Source organism: Podarcis pityusensis, assembly GCF_964106645.2.
Source record: "Podarcis pityusensis genome assembly, chromosome: 8".
Lineage (NCBI taxonomy): Eukaryota > Metazoa > Chordata > Lepidosauria > Squamata > Lacertidae > Podarcis > Podarcis pityusensis.
Window position 1 is genome coordinate 21,375,048 of NC_138033.1, and position 16,818 is coordinate 21,391,865.

Sequence of the window (16,818 nt, forward strand, 5' to 3'; positions counted from 1 at the left end):
TCCAAGGTCAGATGAAACAGGGAAACTGATTGGTTAGAGGCTTCCTGGTTTAATCATGGCTCATAGTGAAGGGGCTGTGTTTGTGGGCAGAAAACCTATGCTTTCAATTGTGGCCCATTGTTTGGGTAAAGTACTGCTTAACCATTGTGGTTGCCTATTTGGCTTGCTCTCTGCATATTCTGAAAGAAATTGAATGTCATATATTCATAATCGTTGGTGTCACCTCACACTAATAGCCTAATCTCCCTGTTACAAGTTATGGAAAACATTCAATTTTTTGAAAAGGTTTAATAGATTTTCTGATCCTCCAAGAAATCCAGAATTAAAATTTAAACCTGCTGTCCATGTTGCATGACATGATAGAATAAACAGGCTCTAAGAAGCAGCGCATTTGGTTCCCCCCCCCCCCCGGGCAACAAATGTACTTGTTAGATGAGTTTCTCAATATTTTGCCATCATTTCATGTCCTCCTTGTTGTGGAGAGTTATTTACAACAGCACCACACACACACATGGTATGTTCCAAATGTCTTGCACTTAATCTACTGTAAGGAAAATAATCTGGACTTACATGAATGACAAAGAGGAAGTGCCATCTGTGTATTTGTGGGGTGGGTTTCTATAGAAGTTAATCCTTAAACAGAAGCATAGGAAAGCACCTTATACTGAGTCAGACCATTGGTCCATCTAGCTCAGTGTTGTCTACACTGACTGGCAGTGGCTCTAAAATTTCAGGCAAGGGTCTTTCCTAGCCTTTCCACTCACAAATTGATTGCACTATATTGCCTTATGCATGTGTTTCTAATAAATCATGCTGCAGGCTGAAATAACATGCTGCGCCACATGTCAGTGCAGCTAACACTAAGGAATAGTGTCCCATTGTAATAGGCTTCATTAAGCTTTCCACCCTTGCATTTTTTTAAAGCAAAAATGTGACAGACACTGGGCAAGAGGTAATAGGTGCATCTTAACCCCATTCTTCAAGATGTAAGGTGGTATCAAGAATGAGACACAGCAACCCCTGTCACTCAGGCACTTTCACCTTCTCTTTCACAGACGAGAATAAGCCTTTTCTTTTAGGCTAACTACAGTTCCCGGTAATGTCTAAACTCAGGAACTATGGTTAAACTATGGTTAATAAGAACAAACAGGGATCTATAACGCAGCTTGATTTTGGCTTTTTCACACTAACCATAGTATAAACAAAAGACAGTTCCCTGAGTTGTAGTGTCAGGAGGGAGTATGGTTAGTTTAAAAGCGGAAGCACTTGATCCCTTCTCCATAGGTGCCAAAGAGGAAGGGAATGCAAAAGTCTGAATGAAACAGTCAGCCATGCAACTTTTGGGTTGCAGTGTTTAGATTTCTTCTTATTAGAGGAGAAACCATGCTCTGCCCTGGTTGCAGTCTGGGTTAAAAAAAAAATACATACATTGTATTCACAGCCCTAATTCTTTCCAGTCAGCTCCCTGTTTACTGTAGTATTTCGACAAGGATTTTAAAACTAAAATCACGGTCCCCTTGCAGGAGGGCTTCCAAACGGAAGTGGCCGTTACATCTCTGCTGCCCCTGGAGCTGAAGCCAAATATCGCAGCGCAAGCAGTGCCTCCAGCCTCTTCAGCCCCAGCAGCACACTCTTCCCTTCACGTGTGCGTTATGGGATGTCGGATGTCATGCCCTCTGGTCGCAGCAGGCTGCTTGAGGACTTCCGTAATAACCGGTACCCGAACCTACAGCTGAGGGAGATTGCCGGGCACATCATGGAGTTCTCCCAGGATCAGCATGGATCCAGGTGAGATGGGGAAGCTAATTGAGAACAAATCACAGGGTTGCCCTTTTGCACAAACACTCACAGGTATGTAGGGACAAGTGGGCATATGAACATCAACCTTACCTGTAGTGTCCTCTGGCATGCTCACTCCACTGCAGCCTTCCCATGTTGAAGGAGAAGGTCTAAAGGGGGCTTCCTAGCATGTTCAACTGAAGGTGCTTAGAAACCTCCTTGCAGCCAGGACCCTTCATCTGCAGGGAATCTAGGGATGTGTCTTAATGCCTCTTGTGGAAGGCACCGGGATGTGTTGGGCTTGTTTTCTTCAGCTCTCTGCTAGTGGCATACTCTAATTTAACTCATCTGAGTTAAAATAGGCATGGAGTTTTTATACAGAGGGCAGGGGGTTAGACCAGAATATCTCTGTGGTTCTTCTCCAGTTTGCAGCTGATCCTCAATTAAGCATGTGAGGCAGCTGAATGACTTTTGTCAAAATTTCAGCTCAGATAAAACCATAAACCCATTCTTTTTAATTGCAACCTCTGCAGATTTATCCAGCTTAAACTGGAACGTGCCACCCCAGCGGAACGGCAGCTTGTATTTAATGAAATCTTACAGGCAGCTTATCAGCTGATGGTTGATGTATTTGGAAACTATGTGATCCAAAAGTTCTTTGAGGTGAGTCATATCCACGATGCTAACTATTTCTAGTAGTTGAACTGCTTCCATCTTAAAATAAGAGGACAATCTTATTTTGATTCTAATCTGTATGCTATCATTCCCTCTAGTTTGGCAGCCTGGAACAAAAACTTGCCTTGGCAGAACGTATCCGTGGCCATGTCCTCTCCTTGGCTTTGCAGATGTACGGCTGCAGAGTTATCCAGAAGGCTCTTGAGTTTATCCCTCCAGACCAGCAGGTAATTGTAAGTTTCCATTTTAACTTTACTACTTGATGTTGAATGTTGTTGTTCAACTGAGTTACCTTGTTGTCCTTTGTTATATGTGTGTGTGTGTTGTTTTTTCTTTTAGTTTTTATGGTGCATCTGTTCTGTGACCTGTTTTCAGTGTGCAAATAGTAATAAACCTGCAGAGATCAGGGCTAGGGATTCAGGGTTGAGAGGAATACTGTGAGTGAGTTTTCAGATCAGTTCTGTCAGAAACTTACTGAAGAAAGCATTTCTTAAGGAACTTTTAAAAGTATGTTCTCCTCCTTTTGGATCCTCTCTCTCGGATCAGAGAAGTGCTGATCAGTGGCTAGCTCTCAGTCAGAAGGAACAGCAGTTGAAGAGATCCAACTTGCTCTCTGCCCCACAGATTAACAGCGTGCTATGGAAATCCTCTCCTTGCTAACTGCAAGAATAGATGGAAATGTTCCTTCCTTTGGATGGAGCCATAGCTGAGTGGTAGAGCACATTTCACTGCATGCAGAAGGCCTCAGGTTGAATAAAAGGATCAATTTGCAGATGATAAGAAAGGGCTCTTTCTCCCTAACACTCTAGAGAACTGCTGCCAGTGGATGATACTGGTTTAGATGGAGAATTGATTTGAGCCTGTTCGAGGCAGCTTCTTACTGCCCCAGTGTTGCTTGCCAGTTGTGATTCTGGTGGTGCTTTCTCTCTCTCTCTCTCTCTTTGCTCCTCCTTCCATAGAACGAGATGGTCCGGGAACTGGATGGACACGTGTTGAAGTGTGTGAAAGACCAGAATGGTAACCACGTTGTGCAGAAGTGCATTGAATGTGTGCAGCCCCAGTCCCTGCAGTTTATCATTGATGCGTTTAAGGGGCAGGTAAGTGTGTTGAGGGGCTGTGTATTGGGGGGGGGGGGGTTCTGTAAGATGCTGTGGTTATAGTGGTGAGAATCTATAGTGTGCTCCTTGTTTGACAGAGCAATGTGAGCCAAAAAGATAGGCCCCTGACCTGAGAACACTACACCCCAAAACCCCACTCTGAATTTTCCCCGGGGAACAGGCGTTAAGAGAGTATTCCACTTCAATGTTATTAAGCTTGCTCCTAATTCCCTGCTGAAATTGAAGGTCTGAAGCCAAAGTTATATAGGAGAGGGTAGATTTTGATCAGCGTTTAAAAGGTAGCAATGGGTATATTGTAAGGGAGTTCCAGCAATGAAGAACAGCAAAGGAGCTCCTTTCAGGAAAGCTGGTGGAGCAAAGGCTATAGCAGGTGTATAGCAGCATTATCTTTTTCTCATGAACCCATTTGTGACCCAGGAGACCCTTGGCTTCTCCTATCTAAGAGCTACTTCTCTTTTCCAGAATTGAACGAACTTTTAAATGGTGATACATATACATCAGGGCAATGAAAAGGTTTTTGACAATCTTAAACTCGCAGCTGCACCTGCCTGTTTATAATAAAGGTTCTGAAGTGGAGCAGGCTTTGTTTCACAGCTTTCAGAGCCTCACTCTAGCTGAATAATCATCACATACTATACCTTTTATGTCCTGCGGAATATTTCAGTTTGTTGAACTTTAGGCTGTTCTGAGTATAATGAGTTTTCCCCTGTCCTCACTCGTGTCTGTTGGACTCAGGTGTTCGCCTTGTCTACCCATCCATATGGCTGCCGTGTCATTCAGAGGATCCTTGAGCACTGTCTACCTGAGCAGACTCTCCCCATCCTGGAAGAGCTTCACCAACACACAGAGCAGCTTGTGCAGGTAGTGCTTGGGGGTAAAAGAAGGTTGCCTGCAAACCATAGGGGCTCTTGTGCCTTTTAAGGCTTGAATAGACTCTAGAGATTTCCAGGGCCCGTTTTATCCCACCACAGTGCTGGGATTGTGGTGGAATCTTCCATTCTGTAAATAAAGCTAGACAAGCCCTCTGAGAGCGTTTGGGGCTGGCAGCTCTGTTACCAAAGTTATTTTAAAACACTACCAGAATGACTTGCCTATGCTCTTACTTGGCCACCTCGGTCAGCTTCTTTCTTTTATTTGAACATTTATAACCCTCTATTTCATAAAATATAAAAATGCAGCTTACAACATGCCGAATCCAGCCTACATTGCTCACTTGCTTCACAAGCATATCTTCACAGCTCCTAAGGACTAGAAACTCAAATAAAAGCTTTGAATTCTGGAAGCTGAATGTTGTACCCTATACCACATTCTGCAGTTTGTTTCTGCCCTGTCATTTATGTGCTCCTACAGAATGGTAGCAATCATAGCCCTGAATATAATAACAACCTGGACTTAGGGTGGAGAGTTCATAATTAAACTACGATTGGGCTTACAATCACATGTGAACAAGGCCACTAGCAGTCTTTGGCATGATGCAAAATATGTGTACATTGTGTGGTTTGGGGCCAGATTGCCAAAAGTTATGCTTAGGGTAAAATATAAGGTAATGTTTATATTTAATTTGTAATTGTATGAAATATCAACTTGGGGACCTTATGTATGCCACCATGAGCTCTGAGAAGGAGAGGCTGAATGTAAACAAGTTCCCATATACATCAGTAGTTTCATTTTCATTGTGGGTTATTAATACTGGATTTGGCTATGCCCTTAGGTGTTTTTGAAGAGTGTTAAGAACTTTTGTTGTTCCAGAACGCAGCACCAGGTTGTTAACTGTGTTCCACTGTATTCATACCATCTTACCAGTGTTTAAAGGTCTTCACTGGCTCCCAGTCTAATCCCAGTTTCAATTTAGAGTACTGGTTTTAAGCTCTAAAAACAGGTTGGGACAAGGTTATCCAACGCACCGTTCTTGCATGTAAACCTTTCTGTTCCTGAAGCTCATCTTCTGAAAGAGGCTGTACTCCATTTGCCTCTGCCTAGGGGGGTTAGGCAGTGGGAGGTGGCATGGGACAGAGCCTGTTAGTTGATGGTGCCCCATTTGTAGGCTGCCCTCTCCAGAAATATTTGCGGCACCTCCTCTTCTATCTTTTAGGCACCAAATTAAGACGGTATTATTTACCTGGGCCTTTGGTGAGTTTTACAGAGCACTCTGTTATTCCTGATTCTTTCTTGTGTGTTGAAGTTTTATTCCTTTATTTAAAAAAAAAGTTTTATGAGGTTTTATTGTCATTTGCTGTGTTTGTAAGCCACCTTGAAGGTGGCTTCTTATGGTGGGAAGGCAGAGTGCAAATGTCACAGAGAAAGAAAGAAAAAAACAATGCAAGTTCTAAGGATTTCTGATACACGAGGTTCTATTAGAGCTGATGTGCTTCCTGCTTGTCTGCCCAACAGGATCAGTATGGGAACTATGTCATCCAACATGTACTTGAACATGGGCGACCTGAAGATAAAAGCAAGATCGTGGCCGAAATTAGAGGCAACGTGCTGGTCCTGAGTCAGCATAAGTTTGCCAGGTAATGTGTGTTCCTTGTGGTGTGTTTTTTCTAAACACGCGCAAACACACACAACTCTAGATTACACCAGAGGGTGTGGGGAGAATCCAGCTTAGTGTACCATTACAAAAACAAGAATTACGACAGAAACTAGAACAGGATTTCTTAGTGTGATGTGAGCAGAATAGGAGACTTAATTTCCAGTTGTTTACCATAGCTGCTAAATAGTGGCCATTGTTAGCCATGGTGCAAGCTTTCATTGGAGAGAGAGAGTGTGTGTGTGATAAAATAAAAAGAACCTCTTGAATATAAAGCTTATGTGTGGTCTTGGTTGAAGTTCTTACTGGCTTAGTTCAGATGGTATCACCAAAATGGCTTGGAGCTATGAGAACAGATTTGTGCATGGTGATTCCTTCCCTGCTTTCTTGGTTGAAGGTGCCTGGTGTGCACATGTGCTGTGGCATAAAGCAGTTGCTCTAGGATGTATATACACCTCTTGTTTCCAGCCCTTTTGTGGATGCATCAAGTCTTCGCTACCCCTGCCTCTAATGTCAGTGAGCCGACATTAGCAAATGCTATCGGCAGATGCATTTTGATGAGCGATAGGGAGACGAGAAACGACGTCTGCATCCAGCTTCAGGCATCCTAAAGACTAATGTCAGCCTTGGCCATTTCTATTATTTACCCATTCTGCATTCTCATACAGCAGTGGGGATGCTAGTGTCACCATTCAAATGTTAAAATATATACTGTTGATCCAGTATAAAACTCCTCTCTGATTTGGGAAGCATGTGGTTGTTTTTTGGGGGTGCTATGCTTGGGTATTGCGGATAACCTGTGGCCCTTTTGCCTTGCTGCAGCAACGTTGTGGAGAAGTGTGTTACGCACGCCTCCCGCACTGAGCGTGCCATGCTGATTGACGAGGTGTGTAGTATGAACGATGGCCCTCACAGTGCCTTATACACCATGATGAAAGATCAGTACGCCAACTATGTGGTACAGAAAATGATTGATGTGGCAGAGCCGGCCCAGAGGAAGATTGTCATGCACAAGGTAAGCGGCTGGCCTGGCCAGTTGTAGTGAACTGAGCAAAGCCGGGAGAGAGCAGGGGAGGTGAAGAAAGAGTCCTAGAGAGACCAGCCAAGAGGCCTGGAGGACTCCACTCTCTTGTCCCAGGGAAGTAAAAGTTCTCCCTGCTCTCTCTCCTGCTAGCATTCTGTCTTTCTTTGTAGATTTTACATACACCTTTAACAAGGTGACTCGAGTCCTGAACTCTACATAAATTAATACAAGGCAAGCAAATTTCCACACATTTGCTTATTTTGCCTCATTCTGCTTGTGCATTGTCACAAGGAGGGTGGGAGAAAAGCTATTTAATTCAAAAGCGCTGCAACTCTCAAGGGGCCGGGTGTTGCTTGTGTGTTAATGCAAATAATATTGTCTGGAAGAGCCACAAGGGCAAAGCCTCTACAGGTACTTAGAGCAACACAGGGCAGCTCTGGAGGAGACAGCTCATACAGGTGCATGGAAAGATGGTCTTATTCTGAGTGATGAACATTGGCAAACTAGTTTTTCCTCAGTTATTTTTTCCTCTAAATCACACTTAGTAGGTTGTCAGTAGCAGTAACTAGTGGGGAAATTAGCAATAAATAACTACAGTAGTACAAGTGCGTTTTTTTATTACACTTGCATCTGATGAAATGAACTCTGGCCCATAATACATTTGCTGCTGTCTAACATGTCACAAGATTTGTTGTTGTTGTTTTTAATTCCAGAGGGATAGTCTCTTACAGTGAACACACACAGAAGTCACCTTGCAGCACTGGTTTATTGCTACAGAAGCCTTTTGTGGATCTGATGAAATGGGTTCTAGACCTTGAAAGCTTACGCGGCAATAAATCAGTTGGTCTTTAAAGTGTCACAAGTGTGTTTATGCAACCCCAGGCATATTAATTGACTTTAATGAGCACTTGAAACATTTACATAGCACTTGAGAATGAACTAGGTTCAGGAAATGTAGTAGCCATAGTACACATTTGGTGCAGAAGAAAACAAGGGTTTTGTTGCAGATTTATTTAGAATGCACAATAGAAACAAAGGATCCCCAACAAATTTCCTCTTGTTTTTCTTCAGAGGCATTGTGCCCCGATTCAGTCTGCAATCCACCCTGTAGGAATTCGCTTTGCAAACATTTCTCCGTTTCAGAATAATGTGTAGGGTTCATCATGACCTGTAGCTTTGGTTACAGGAGTGGTCCTCTGCATATTACTCAGGATTCATGAGCATCATTTGCATGGGTTGTTCCTAAACTCCTGTAACCCTCTTGTTACCCTCTAGATCCGGCCCCACATTGCCACTCTCCGCAAATACACCTATGGAAAACACATCTTGGCAAAGCTGGAGAAGTACTACATGAAAAACGGGGTTGACCTCGGGCCCATTTGTGGACCACCAAATGGTATCATCTGAAACAATGAGCTACAGAAGAGAGCCAGTGACCACCTGGAATTTACAGCCAGCAACCGCTCATATTCCAATATATGCTTTGAAAATATTCATGGTTGCTCAACATAGATGTGAGAACTACAAGAAAAAGAAAAGAAAAAAGGCAAAAAGACCCTTTGTAAATTTCTTTAATTTTATTCTGCATAACATGTACTAATTATTTTTTTAAATACTTAATTGCCCTGCTGTTTCAGTGGTGTATAGAATTCTTGTACATAGGCAACAGATGTACATGGAAAGCCACATTTTTTTTGTTCACTGATGTAACTATTTCAAATATGGAAACTTTCAGGGTGGCTAATCTGAATTTAAATGAAATGCCCATTTTTAACTCCTCTACCTTAAAGACAGAGCTTTTTTTTTGGAAAATGCCTGTTCTGTTCTCTTTTAGTCAAAACTCAAAAGAGAAATATAAAGTTTTAGTTAAATTGCACAAATCTGCATTTAACAGTTTATAAATTAAAAAAAAAATCAATTTGCTAAAGCTTCGATTAAGATAAGTTTTTAAGTTTCAGAGACTTTTAAAATTCCTTTTTCTTAGTATTAACGTGCTAAAGAATTAAGCTTAGCAGTAAATATCGGGAGAGAACACACACCAAGGAAGTTTTTAAACGTAGACAATGGGTGTGTAGTTACTGCCTACTCCTGTTTCTTCTGTTAACACGGAGGCAATTTTTTTATTATTATTTAGCATGTAGAGAAAAAAAAATCCAACTCAACTTTGGTCTTGCTTCTATAAATATATAGTGTATACTTGGTGTAGACTTTGCATATATAAAAATTTGTAGTATTTTCTTGTTTTGATGTCTAATCTGTATCTATAATGTACCCTAGTAGTGGAACATACTTATGATTGTACAATTGTACATTTGTAAACCTCTGTAATGTAAATGTGGAGAAGTTTGAATCAACATAAACCCATTTTTGGTAAGAAAATAAATTAGCAAACCCTGTGCATTTCAGTGTATATTCACCCCTTTTATGGTCGTAGCATATAGTGTTGTATATTGTAAATTGTAATTTCAACCAGAAGTAAATTTTTTTTCTTTTGAAGGAAATGTTCTCTTTATACAGCCTGGTTAATGTTTAAAAGAAATGCTTGGTTTTTTATTTGTCACCTAGTCAAGAGAGTAGCAATCCTTTCTAAATGTTCTACACAAATGATTCAGTTCAAAAATAGTGTTTATTTGACTCTTTAAAAAGAAAAAGTAATGTTTTACTTATTTTGTGGCAGTAAAAAAGTGCAGAAAAGTACAACCCCCCCCCTCTAGTATTCCTTTACAATCAGAGTTCCCCTTTCACCTTGTAAAGTGTGAATCACTTTGCCTTTTTGTACAGAAGATAAACTGTATTTTGCATTTTGTCTACTTGTAAGTGAATGTAACATACTGTCAATTTTCCTTGTTTGAATATAGAATTGTAACACTACACGGTGTACATTTACAGAGCCTTGTGTATATTTCCAATGAACCTTTTTGCAAGCACACTTGTAACCATATGTGTATAATTAACAAACCTGTGTATGCTTATGCCTGGGCAACTATTTTTTGTAACTCTTGTGTAGATTGTCTCTAAACAATGTGTGATCTTTATTTTGAAAAATACAGAACTTTGGAATCTGGGTTTGTGTTTCATTTGAATATTTTCAATATAGTGCACCAGGTCAAAAATATTCTTACTGTTTGTCTGTCTTTCTTTCTGACTTGAAAACTGTCATTTGAGGGAACTGTTAAGATCTGAGTAGTTTCTGTAATGGAATATTTATTAATTGCGGTTACATACTGCCTTTATCAAAATACTCAAGGGCTTACAGCAGAGCTTTCCAAACTTTTCATGTTGGTGACACACCTTTTAGACATGCACCATTTCATGACATGGTAATTCAGTTTTACTAGCAAACCGGAGGTTAAACTAACCCCTTGCCAGCCCGGGGAGGAGCCTTCACGTGACACACTAACGTGTCGCAGCACTCAGTTTGGAAAGCTCTGGCTTACAGCATAGAGTCGGAGAAATGATACAAGACAAATGGAGAGAGAGAAATACATACCAATAGCATTCATTACATCAGGCATCCCCAAACTCATCCCTCCAGCTGTTTTGGGACTAAAATTCCCATCATCCCTGACCACTGGTCCTGTTAGCTAGGGATGATGGGAGTTGTAGTCCCAAAACAGCTAGAGGGCCGAGTTTGCCTATGCCTGAATTACACGATGAAGTCACATTATGACCAGGCAGAGTTGTGGTTTTTCGGTCAGGGGGGTAGTGGAGCAGAAGGCAAAGGGTTAACTGCTCTTCAGGAAGAAGGCAGGGACTATTTAAGTCCTTCCTGAAGGGGAGAAATATTCTACTTTCTTGGCTGTGCCTTCTGGAGAAGAGCAAGGTGGCTTGCTGTTTCTGAGCTCTCTTGCTTCTGTGTAGCTTATAGGCCCTAAGCCTAGAGCAAAAAAGGAAAAGAATGTGGAATGTGAGGTTGTCCTGGTGTTGTGATGGTGCCTGATGTTCTCCATTGTGCACAGCCTGTTAGTTTGCAGTGAGGTCTACTCTGGGTAAAGAAGGAACCAGCTCTCATTTGGAGTTTGCACCCACTTATCAGAAAACTGGTGTGGAAACCAATCTTGTCTTCTCGGGCAAGAAGCATCTTCCCACCCAGAGCTCTCCAACATGGGAGAATTTAATCTTGCTACCAAGAGAAGCATAGCTCCTGACTAGTTCTTGAAAGCGGGCAACGTTAAGATTGCTTTCTTTGTGGCTCATCATCATTTTTGAAGTAGCTTTGCAAAATGTGAAGAGCCCAGAGCAGCAATTTGAGCACACTGCTAATTCAATCTAAGGTGGGTGGGGATACCACAAGTAAAAACGTTGGAAACAGCTAAAAGCAATTTGCAATCATAGAAATAAGAAGCCATCCCTAGGAGGTCTCAGGTTTGGACCCTGAAATGCTCCTAATCCGGCAACCCTGGACCCCCCCAGCCCTGAGCAGCTGAGGGTGGTGGGGGGAAAAGATCAGCAGAGGGGGCTTGAACACCTGAGGGTGTCTAGGGAAGGAGCCTGAATAATTCTGGGCTTTAAACACTAATATGAGCACCTTGAATTGGGTCCCAAAATAAATTGACAACCAATTGATTTACCACAGTACTACTGAATGAATGGTTCACGAATTTTTCATCAAGTTTGGAAAGTTTTCCTCTTGCTGCAACTTGTCAAAGCTAACAAAGACTTGAAAACTTTCTCGGCTGCAGCTCCGATCTGGTGGAACGCTCTGCCACAAGAGACTGACATCTTTCCGCAGGGCCTGCAAGACAGAGTTGTTCCACCAGGCCTTTGGGCAGGGTGCAGCCTGACTCCCTCCTCTGGCAACCTGCACAGAATTTTGCTTAACGGTTGCCATCAATTTGATTTTAATTAATTTTTATAATGAAATGTTTTTAGAATGTTGGATTGATTGTTTGATTATTTGATTGTTGTTAGCCGCCCTGAGCCCGGCTTCGGCTGGGGAGGGCGGGATATAAATAAAATTTATTATTATTATTATTATTATTAAAACAAATTCAGCAACACCCTTCAGTATCGTGCAAAAGCTTGGCATTATTGTATATTCAGCAGAACCTGATCTGCTTTTCTGGAGTAGTACTAGCACAGTGGATACTAGGCAATAATACACCCCTCCAGCCCAAAGTACAAAATAGTTTTCAGTTCACTCATTTCATTAAAAAGTGCATCTCTTCCTCTGTGGGTTTTTGTTTGTGTGTGTACACACACACACACACACACACACACACACACACACACTTCTGAATGACAAGTCTTCCAGAGCCCAGCTGGCAATGAGATCCAGAGTGATAAGACCACCAATGACAAATTCCCTTTAAAAAAGAAAGCATCACTAAGATCAGTCTTAAACCAATGAAAGCATTTCATTCATTCATGGACCTGGAGTACTTTTGCCTTCTTCAACACAGCTATTTCCCTATATTATCAGTAATAATTTTGGACCATGGACTTAATGGTCTTTCTAACCAGTTTATTTATATATTGCATTGCCCCCAGATGTAGCTGTCTCTGCTCAAAGCAGCCCTTGAAAAACCCAGTCTAAGTACAGAAGTACAATAAGAATACATTAAGAAGCATAATATCACAACAACGTAACACTGAAAAAAATAAGCAATTAGCCGTTTAACAGGCACCAGAATTTAAGTGAGCATAAAGCACACCAACAGTTAAGTTAAAAACAAAACATCTAATAGCTTCACATCCAAAAGAAGCCCCAAAGCTGCTGGTGGGGGAGCGTTAGATAGTGATGTTTGTTTCTTCATTTGTGAAACACACTAAACATTTCACTTTTCTCTCTGCCCCCCCCCCCCCCGTTTCATGCTTTAAAACTGCTCCTTCATTCCCAGTACACCAGAACAAAAGATGGAAGTTTGCTAATCCTGGTTTTTTAAAAGAAAGAAATACCCTAAGCATATGCACTGTAATACACACAAATCAAGATCTCGGGAGTAAAACAGTTTGCTTCTGCTGTCCTGATACTAAACTTCTCTTGAGAATAATCACCATTTTTATTGTTGGAAAAGAGAACACCATTTTTTAAAAAGTAAAAATGATAAAAAATAGTTTTGTGTATATCCTTACATTATCATAGTCTTAAATTATCAGCTATATTCTCATATTATCCCCCTCTGTATCAGCGTATGGCTTAGACCACATGGGGGTGCTGTGTTACCTAGCTCATGCTTCTCATGCTTGCCGCAAAGGCAAGAAAGAATTGTAAAGGAACACAGTCGCTTGAACCGCTGAATTGGAGCAAATGTCAACCAGGTTCTCTGCTGACTGATATTTTCTCTGATTCAGCAGTAAGATGTGGGTTTTCTGAGGAAAAAAGAAATGCTCGGGCACAGAGCTTTAAAGCATGGACCTTCCCTGGAAAGCGTGGTGCAAAAGGAAGTCTGGATGAGCCCTGAGTGGCTTTCCTGGGTTTTGGGAAAGGATGAGATGCCAAGAACTGAGCCTAGGAGCTTGTGCATTCAAAGCAGATGCTCTATAACCCTTCAATACGTTTTGTGGCATGAGCTTGCAAAGACCAGAGTCCAATTTGTCAGCAGCAGGAAATGGCAATCTGTTCTAGGGGCTATGCTGCGATGAAAAGATAAGGTGGTCCTTTGACTGCAGGCTCACCGTCTGACAGGCACAATGCAGAAGGTGGGAGGGAAGAGACAAGCGAGGAAATACAGGTATCGGGTGTTGAAGTGACACACGCCCAGTTGAAGTGTTACGCCAGCGATTGCAAAGGAGGAGTGCTGGATTGCCCTTGCAGGCTCTCCTCCAACCAGCAGTGGTGGGAGGCAGAGCAACTACTGTATTTTTCGCTCCATAAGGCGCACCGGACCATAAGGCGCACCTAGTTTTTAGAGGGGGAAATCAAGAAAAAAAATAGTATTTTCGCTCCCCAGCCCCAAAGAGCAAAGAAGCCAAGACAGCCAGAAGGATCCATCCCGCTGGCTGTCTTGGCTTCCTCTTTAGCCATGCACAACGTCTCCGGCCGGGAGAGACTGCGCGCAGATATGGCAATTCCCCCACCTCCCGCAAAAGCCCACAAGAGCCGCACACCCTTTAAGGAGCGCACGGCTCCTGCGGGCTTTTCTACGAGGAGGGAGAAGGGACTGACTGGCCATGTCAGTCCCTTCTCCCTCCTGGGGAAAAGCCCGCAAGAGCCGCGTGGAGCTTGTGTGCGGCTTTTGGGGGCTTTTCCTGCCTGCCTCCCCCCTGCATTCGCTCCATAAGATGCACACACATATTTCCCCTTACGTTTTAGGAGGGGAAAAGTGCGTCTTATGGAGCGAAAAATACAGTAATTGAAGTTGTGCCCCCATCCTCCTCTCAGCTGAGTTCTCCAAGGGAAACATAGGAGGAGGAGGAGGAAGCTGACAATCAGCTCCATGCCCCAAACTGGATGTAAGTAAGAAGGCAGGCAGGCAGGGTTGGGGGCTGCCTGACGTCCATGCACTCTGGGCCCCAATGGACCACTCTCCCCTGCCACACATGGCAACCATACAGGGTGCTAAATGGCACAAGGAACTTGCATGAGTACAGCAGGCTCCTAAGTGTGGATATCCACCCTCAAAAAATAAATAAATGGTAGACTGGGCACAGGGGTGCAATGAAGAGGCTAGCTAGTGCGTCTAACTCAGAGCAGGGCATTTAGTGAGGCATCCACCACCTGCACTTTCCGGAAACGGCAGCTATGGGGTGTGGGTGGGGGCTAGCTGGGTTTTCTGCCCCAGGTGAAGCCTTCAGAGTGGCACCATTGAGGCTTCCAGTCTGTGTGCACACATGTGTGTAAGCAAATGCATCTGTGGGGTGTGTCAAACTGTGCCTTTGACCGGGGTAAAATAAAGCCCAGTTTCACCCCTGCTGGAAACACCTGAAGACATTTTTTGTTCCTACAGATTTTCCCAGCTGGATAAATGGGCCTTTGCCACAAGTGTCCACTTTGGTTGGTCTTTGGTCTTGTTTTAAACGTATTTCCGTTATTACGTAAATTGCCTGGAAATAGCTTGGAAGGAGATTAATAAAATCACCGTCATCTTTGCTCTACATCACACAATCCTAATTGTGGTGGTGAAACTGAGTATCCAAATGAGGCTCAAGATGGCTGTGTACTGGAAGTGAAAGCAGCGGTATTCTCTTCTAGTTCTTGCTGATGCATTGCAGCCTGGCCCAATACATCTCAAGGAATGGTGTGCCAGTTGCTATCTATTTAATTCTAATTTCAGTGCACCACTCTTTGCCATACGTACTTTGCAAAGTGGTTTGCATGACAATCCATATTGTTACCTATCAAAATAAGGTGGGGTTTAGAACCCAACCAGCACAGGTAATAATAGAAACAAACAAACAAACAAACAAACAACCAGACTGTGATGAAGTTGGAGGAGATACTGAAAGAGTTTCGCTCCCCCCCTCCAACAGCTGTGTGGACTTTGTCCCAGGTGTTGGAAAGTGGCCTAAACTAGGGAGAGGGAAGCTCAGGCCTTTCTATCTTGCTCCCCGAACTCTCTACAGGCCACACCCCACAACAGTCCTGCTTTGCACTTTTCTAGATTGTTTGTGCCTGGCAGGAATGTGCCCTTGAGCATGAGAATGTCTACTTGCTTGTCTGGATAAACGGCATGACACAGAGGTGCATAGAAAGATGAAACCCACATTCCTTGCTTTGCTTACTTTTGCCTCTGGCCCTCGCCTCTGAAGGTTGCCCAGTAGGGAACATGGCCCTCCGGCTGAGAAAATGCTACCCACCCCTGGGTTAGCAGCGTAGATGCACAGGAAGGGTTGCTTCTGCTTCATACGCCACAGAGAAGGTGGGAGAAAAGAAGCAGAAACACATCTCCAGGGAAGAGTGTGAGAAGGATTAATGTGTTTCAGGAAGGTGTGGGAAGATGCATGTAGTCCTCAGTCTTACCTTATAGCAGGCTAAGGCTCTTTGATCCAACAGCAGAGACCAAGAGGTGTTCTAGGCTCTGTCCTCTGGCTAAGAGGGGGCTGAGGACGCTCTGAGAACTCTGGAGAATAATACCACACTTAAGTTCAGTAAAGTAGGCTCAGATACTACAGCAAAGGCACATTTCTCTCATCCAGAACAGGCTGACTAAATCTACCATTAGGCCGGGTGAGGTGGTGGCAGAAGCTCCTCAAAGAGTTACCTTTCCATGCCATCAGGGTGAAGGAACACCACAGCTGGGGTGCCACTATGGAGAAGGCCCAATCTTGCTTCCCCACAGAGCAAGCAGCATCCACTGAGAAGGGCCTCCTCTGTTTAGCTCAAAGCCTAGGTGCCACAGTCCCGTTACTGAGCAACAACGTGCAGAGCTCAGTGGAGTCGGAGGCCACCCAACTGGAAGAGTCTCTGAGGTCTACTTGCCTGGAGGCAGAGTCAGCACTCAAAGACAGGACCAGTCCTTGGGGCAGGTGAACAGCAATCCAGGTGGTCAGATGGTCCAGGGGTCAGGGAATCCGATGATCATGGGGTCAAGCAGGAAGCAACAAAGTAGAGCCAGGAACTACAAGCATTGTTTCCAGCACCTGACTGCTGCTGGAAGCTCTGCTTAGGAAGGCTGAAGCCAGCTGGTTCTCACCTTCTCCTCTGAGTCCTGGAAGGCTTATCAGCTGCAGGTGGAGTCACTCTGCCTTCTCCCCCTTCAGGCTGCTGTTCAACAGGTGAAGCTGACTCTTGGCCCATGATACAGGCAAGC

At 43.4% G+C, this 16,818-nt stretch overlaps 1 protein-coding gene and 1 long non-coding RNA gene across 9 annotated transcripts in view; one reads left to right on the plus strand and one right to left on the minus strand.

The window, feature by feature from the left end:
• PUM1 (pumilio RNA binding family member 1) overlaps positions 1-10,190 on the plus strand; it is a 49,221-nt gene extending 39,031 nt beyond the window's left edge. For 5 of the 7 annotated variants that reach the window (XM_081015397.1, XM_081015401.1, XM_081015402.1 and 2 more), the window contains exons 15-22: positions 1,524-1,788; positions 2,313-2,442; positions 2,553-2,687; positions 3,414-3,551; positions 4,308-4,433; positions 5,964-6,085; positions 6,925-7,117; positions 8,402-10,190. In XM_081015397.1, coding sequence (XP_080871523.1) covers positions 1,524-1,788; positions 2,313-2,442; positions 2,553-2,687; positions 3,414-3,551; positions 4,308-4,433; positions 5,964-6,085; positions 6,925-7,117; positions 8,402-8,533 — 1,241 coding nt within the window. In that variant the 3' untranslated portion in view covers positions 8,534-10,190. The remainder of the gene's footprint in view (positions 1-1,523; positions 1,789-2,312; positions 2,443-2,552; positions 2,688-3,413; positions 3,552-4,307; positions 4,434-5,963; positions 6,086-6,924; positions 7,118-8,401) is intronic. The other 2 variants (XM_081015400.1, XM_081015403.1) reach the window with 1 other exon arrangement.
• Positions 10,191-12,161: 1,971 nt separating this feature from the next.
• Positions 12,162-16,818, minus strand: LOC308482400. Of its 2 annotated transcripts, none has more exons than XR_013989252.1 (3): positions 16,702-16,818; positions 16,029-16,128; positions 12,162-12,432 (listed from the first exon to the last, which is right to left on the minus strand). It is a non-coding gene; the product is annotated as an uncharacterized lncRNA (long non-coding RNA). The 2 variants fall into 2 exon arrangements; XR_013989253.1 differs by lacking the exon at positions 12,162-12,432 and adding an exon at positions 12,576-13,967.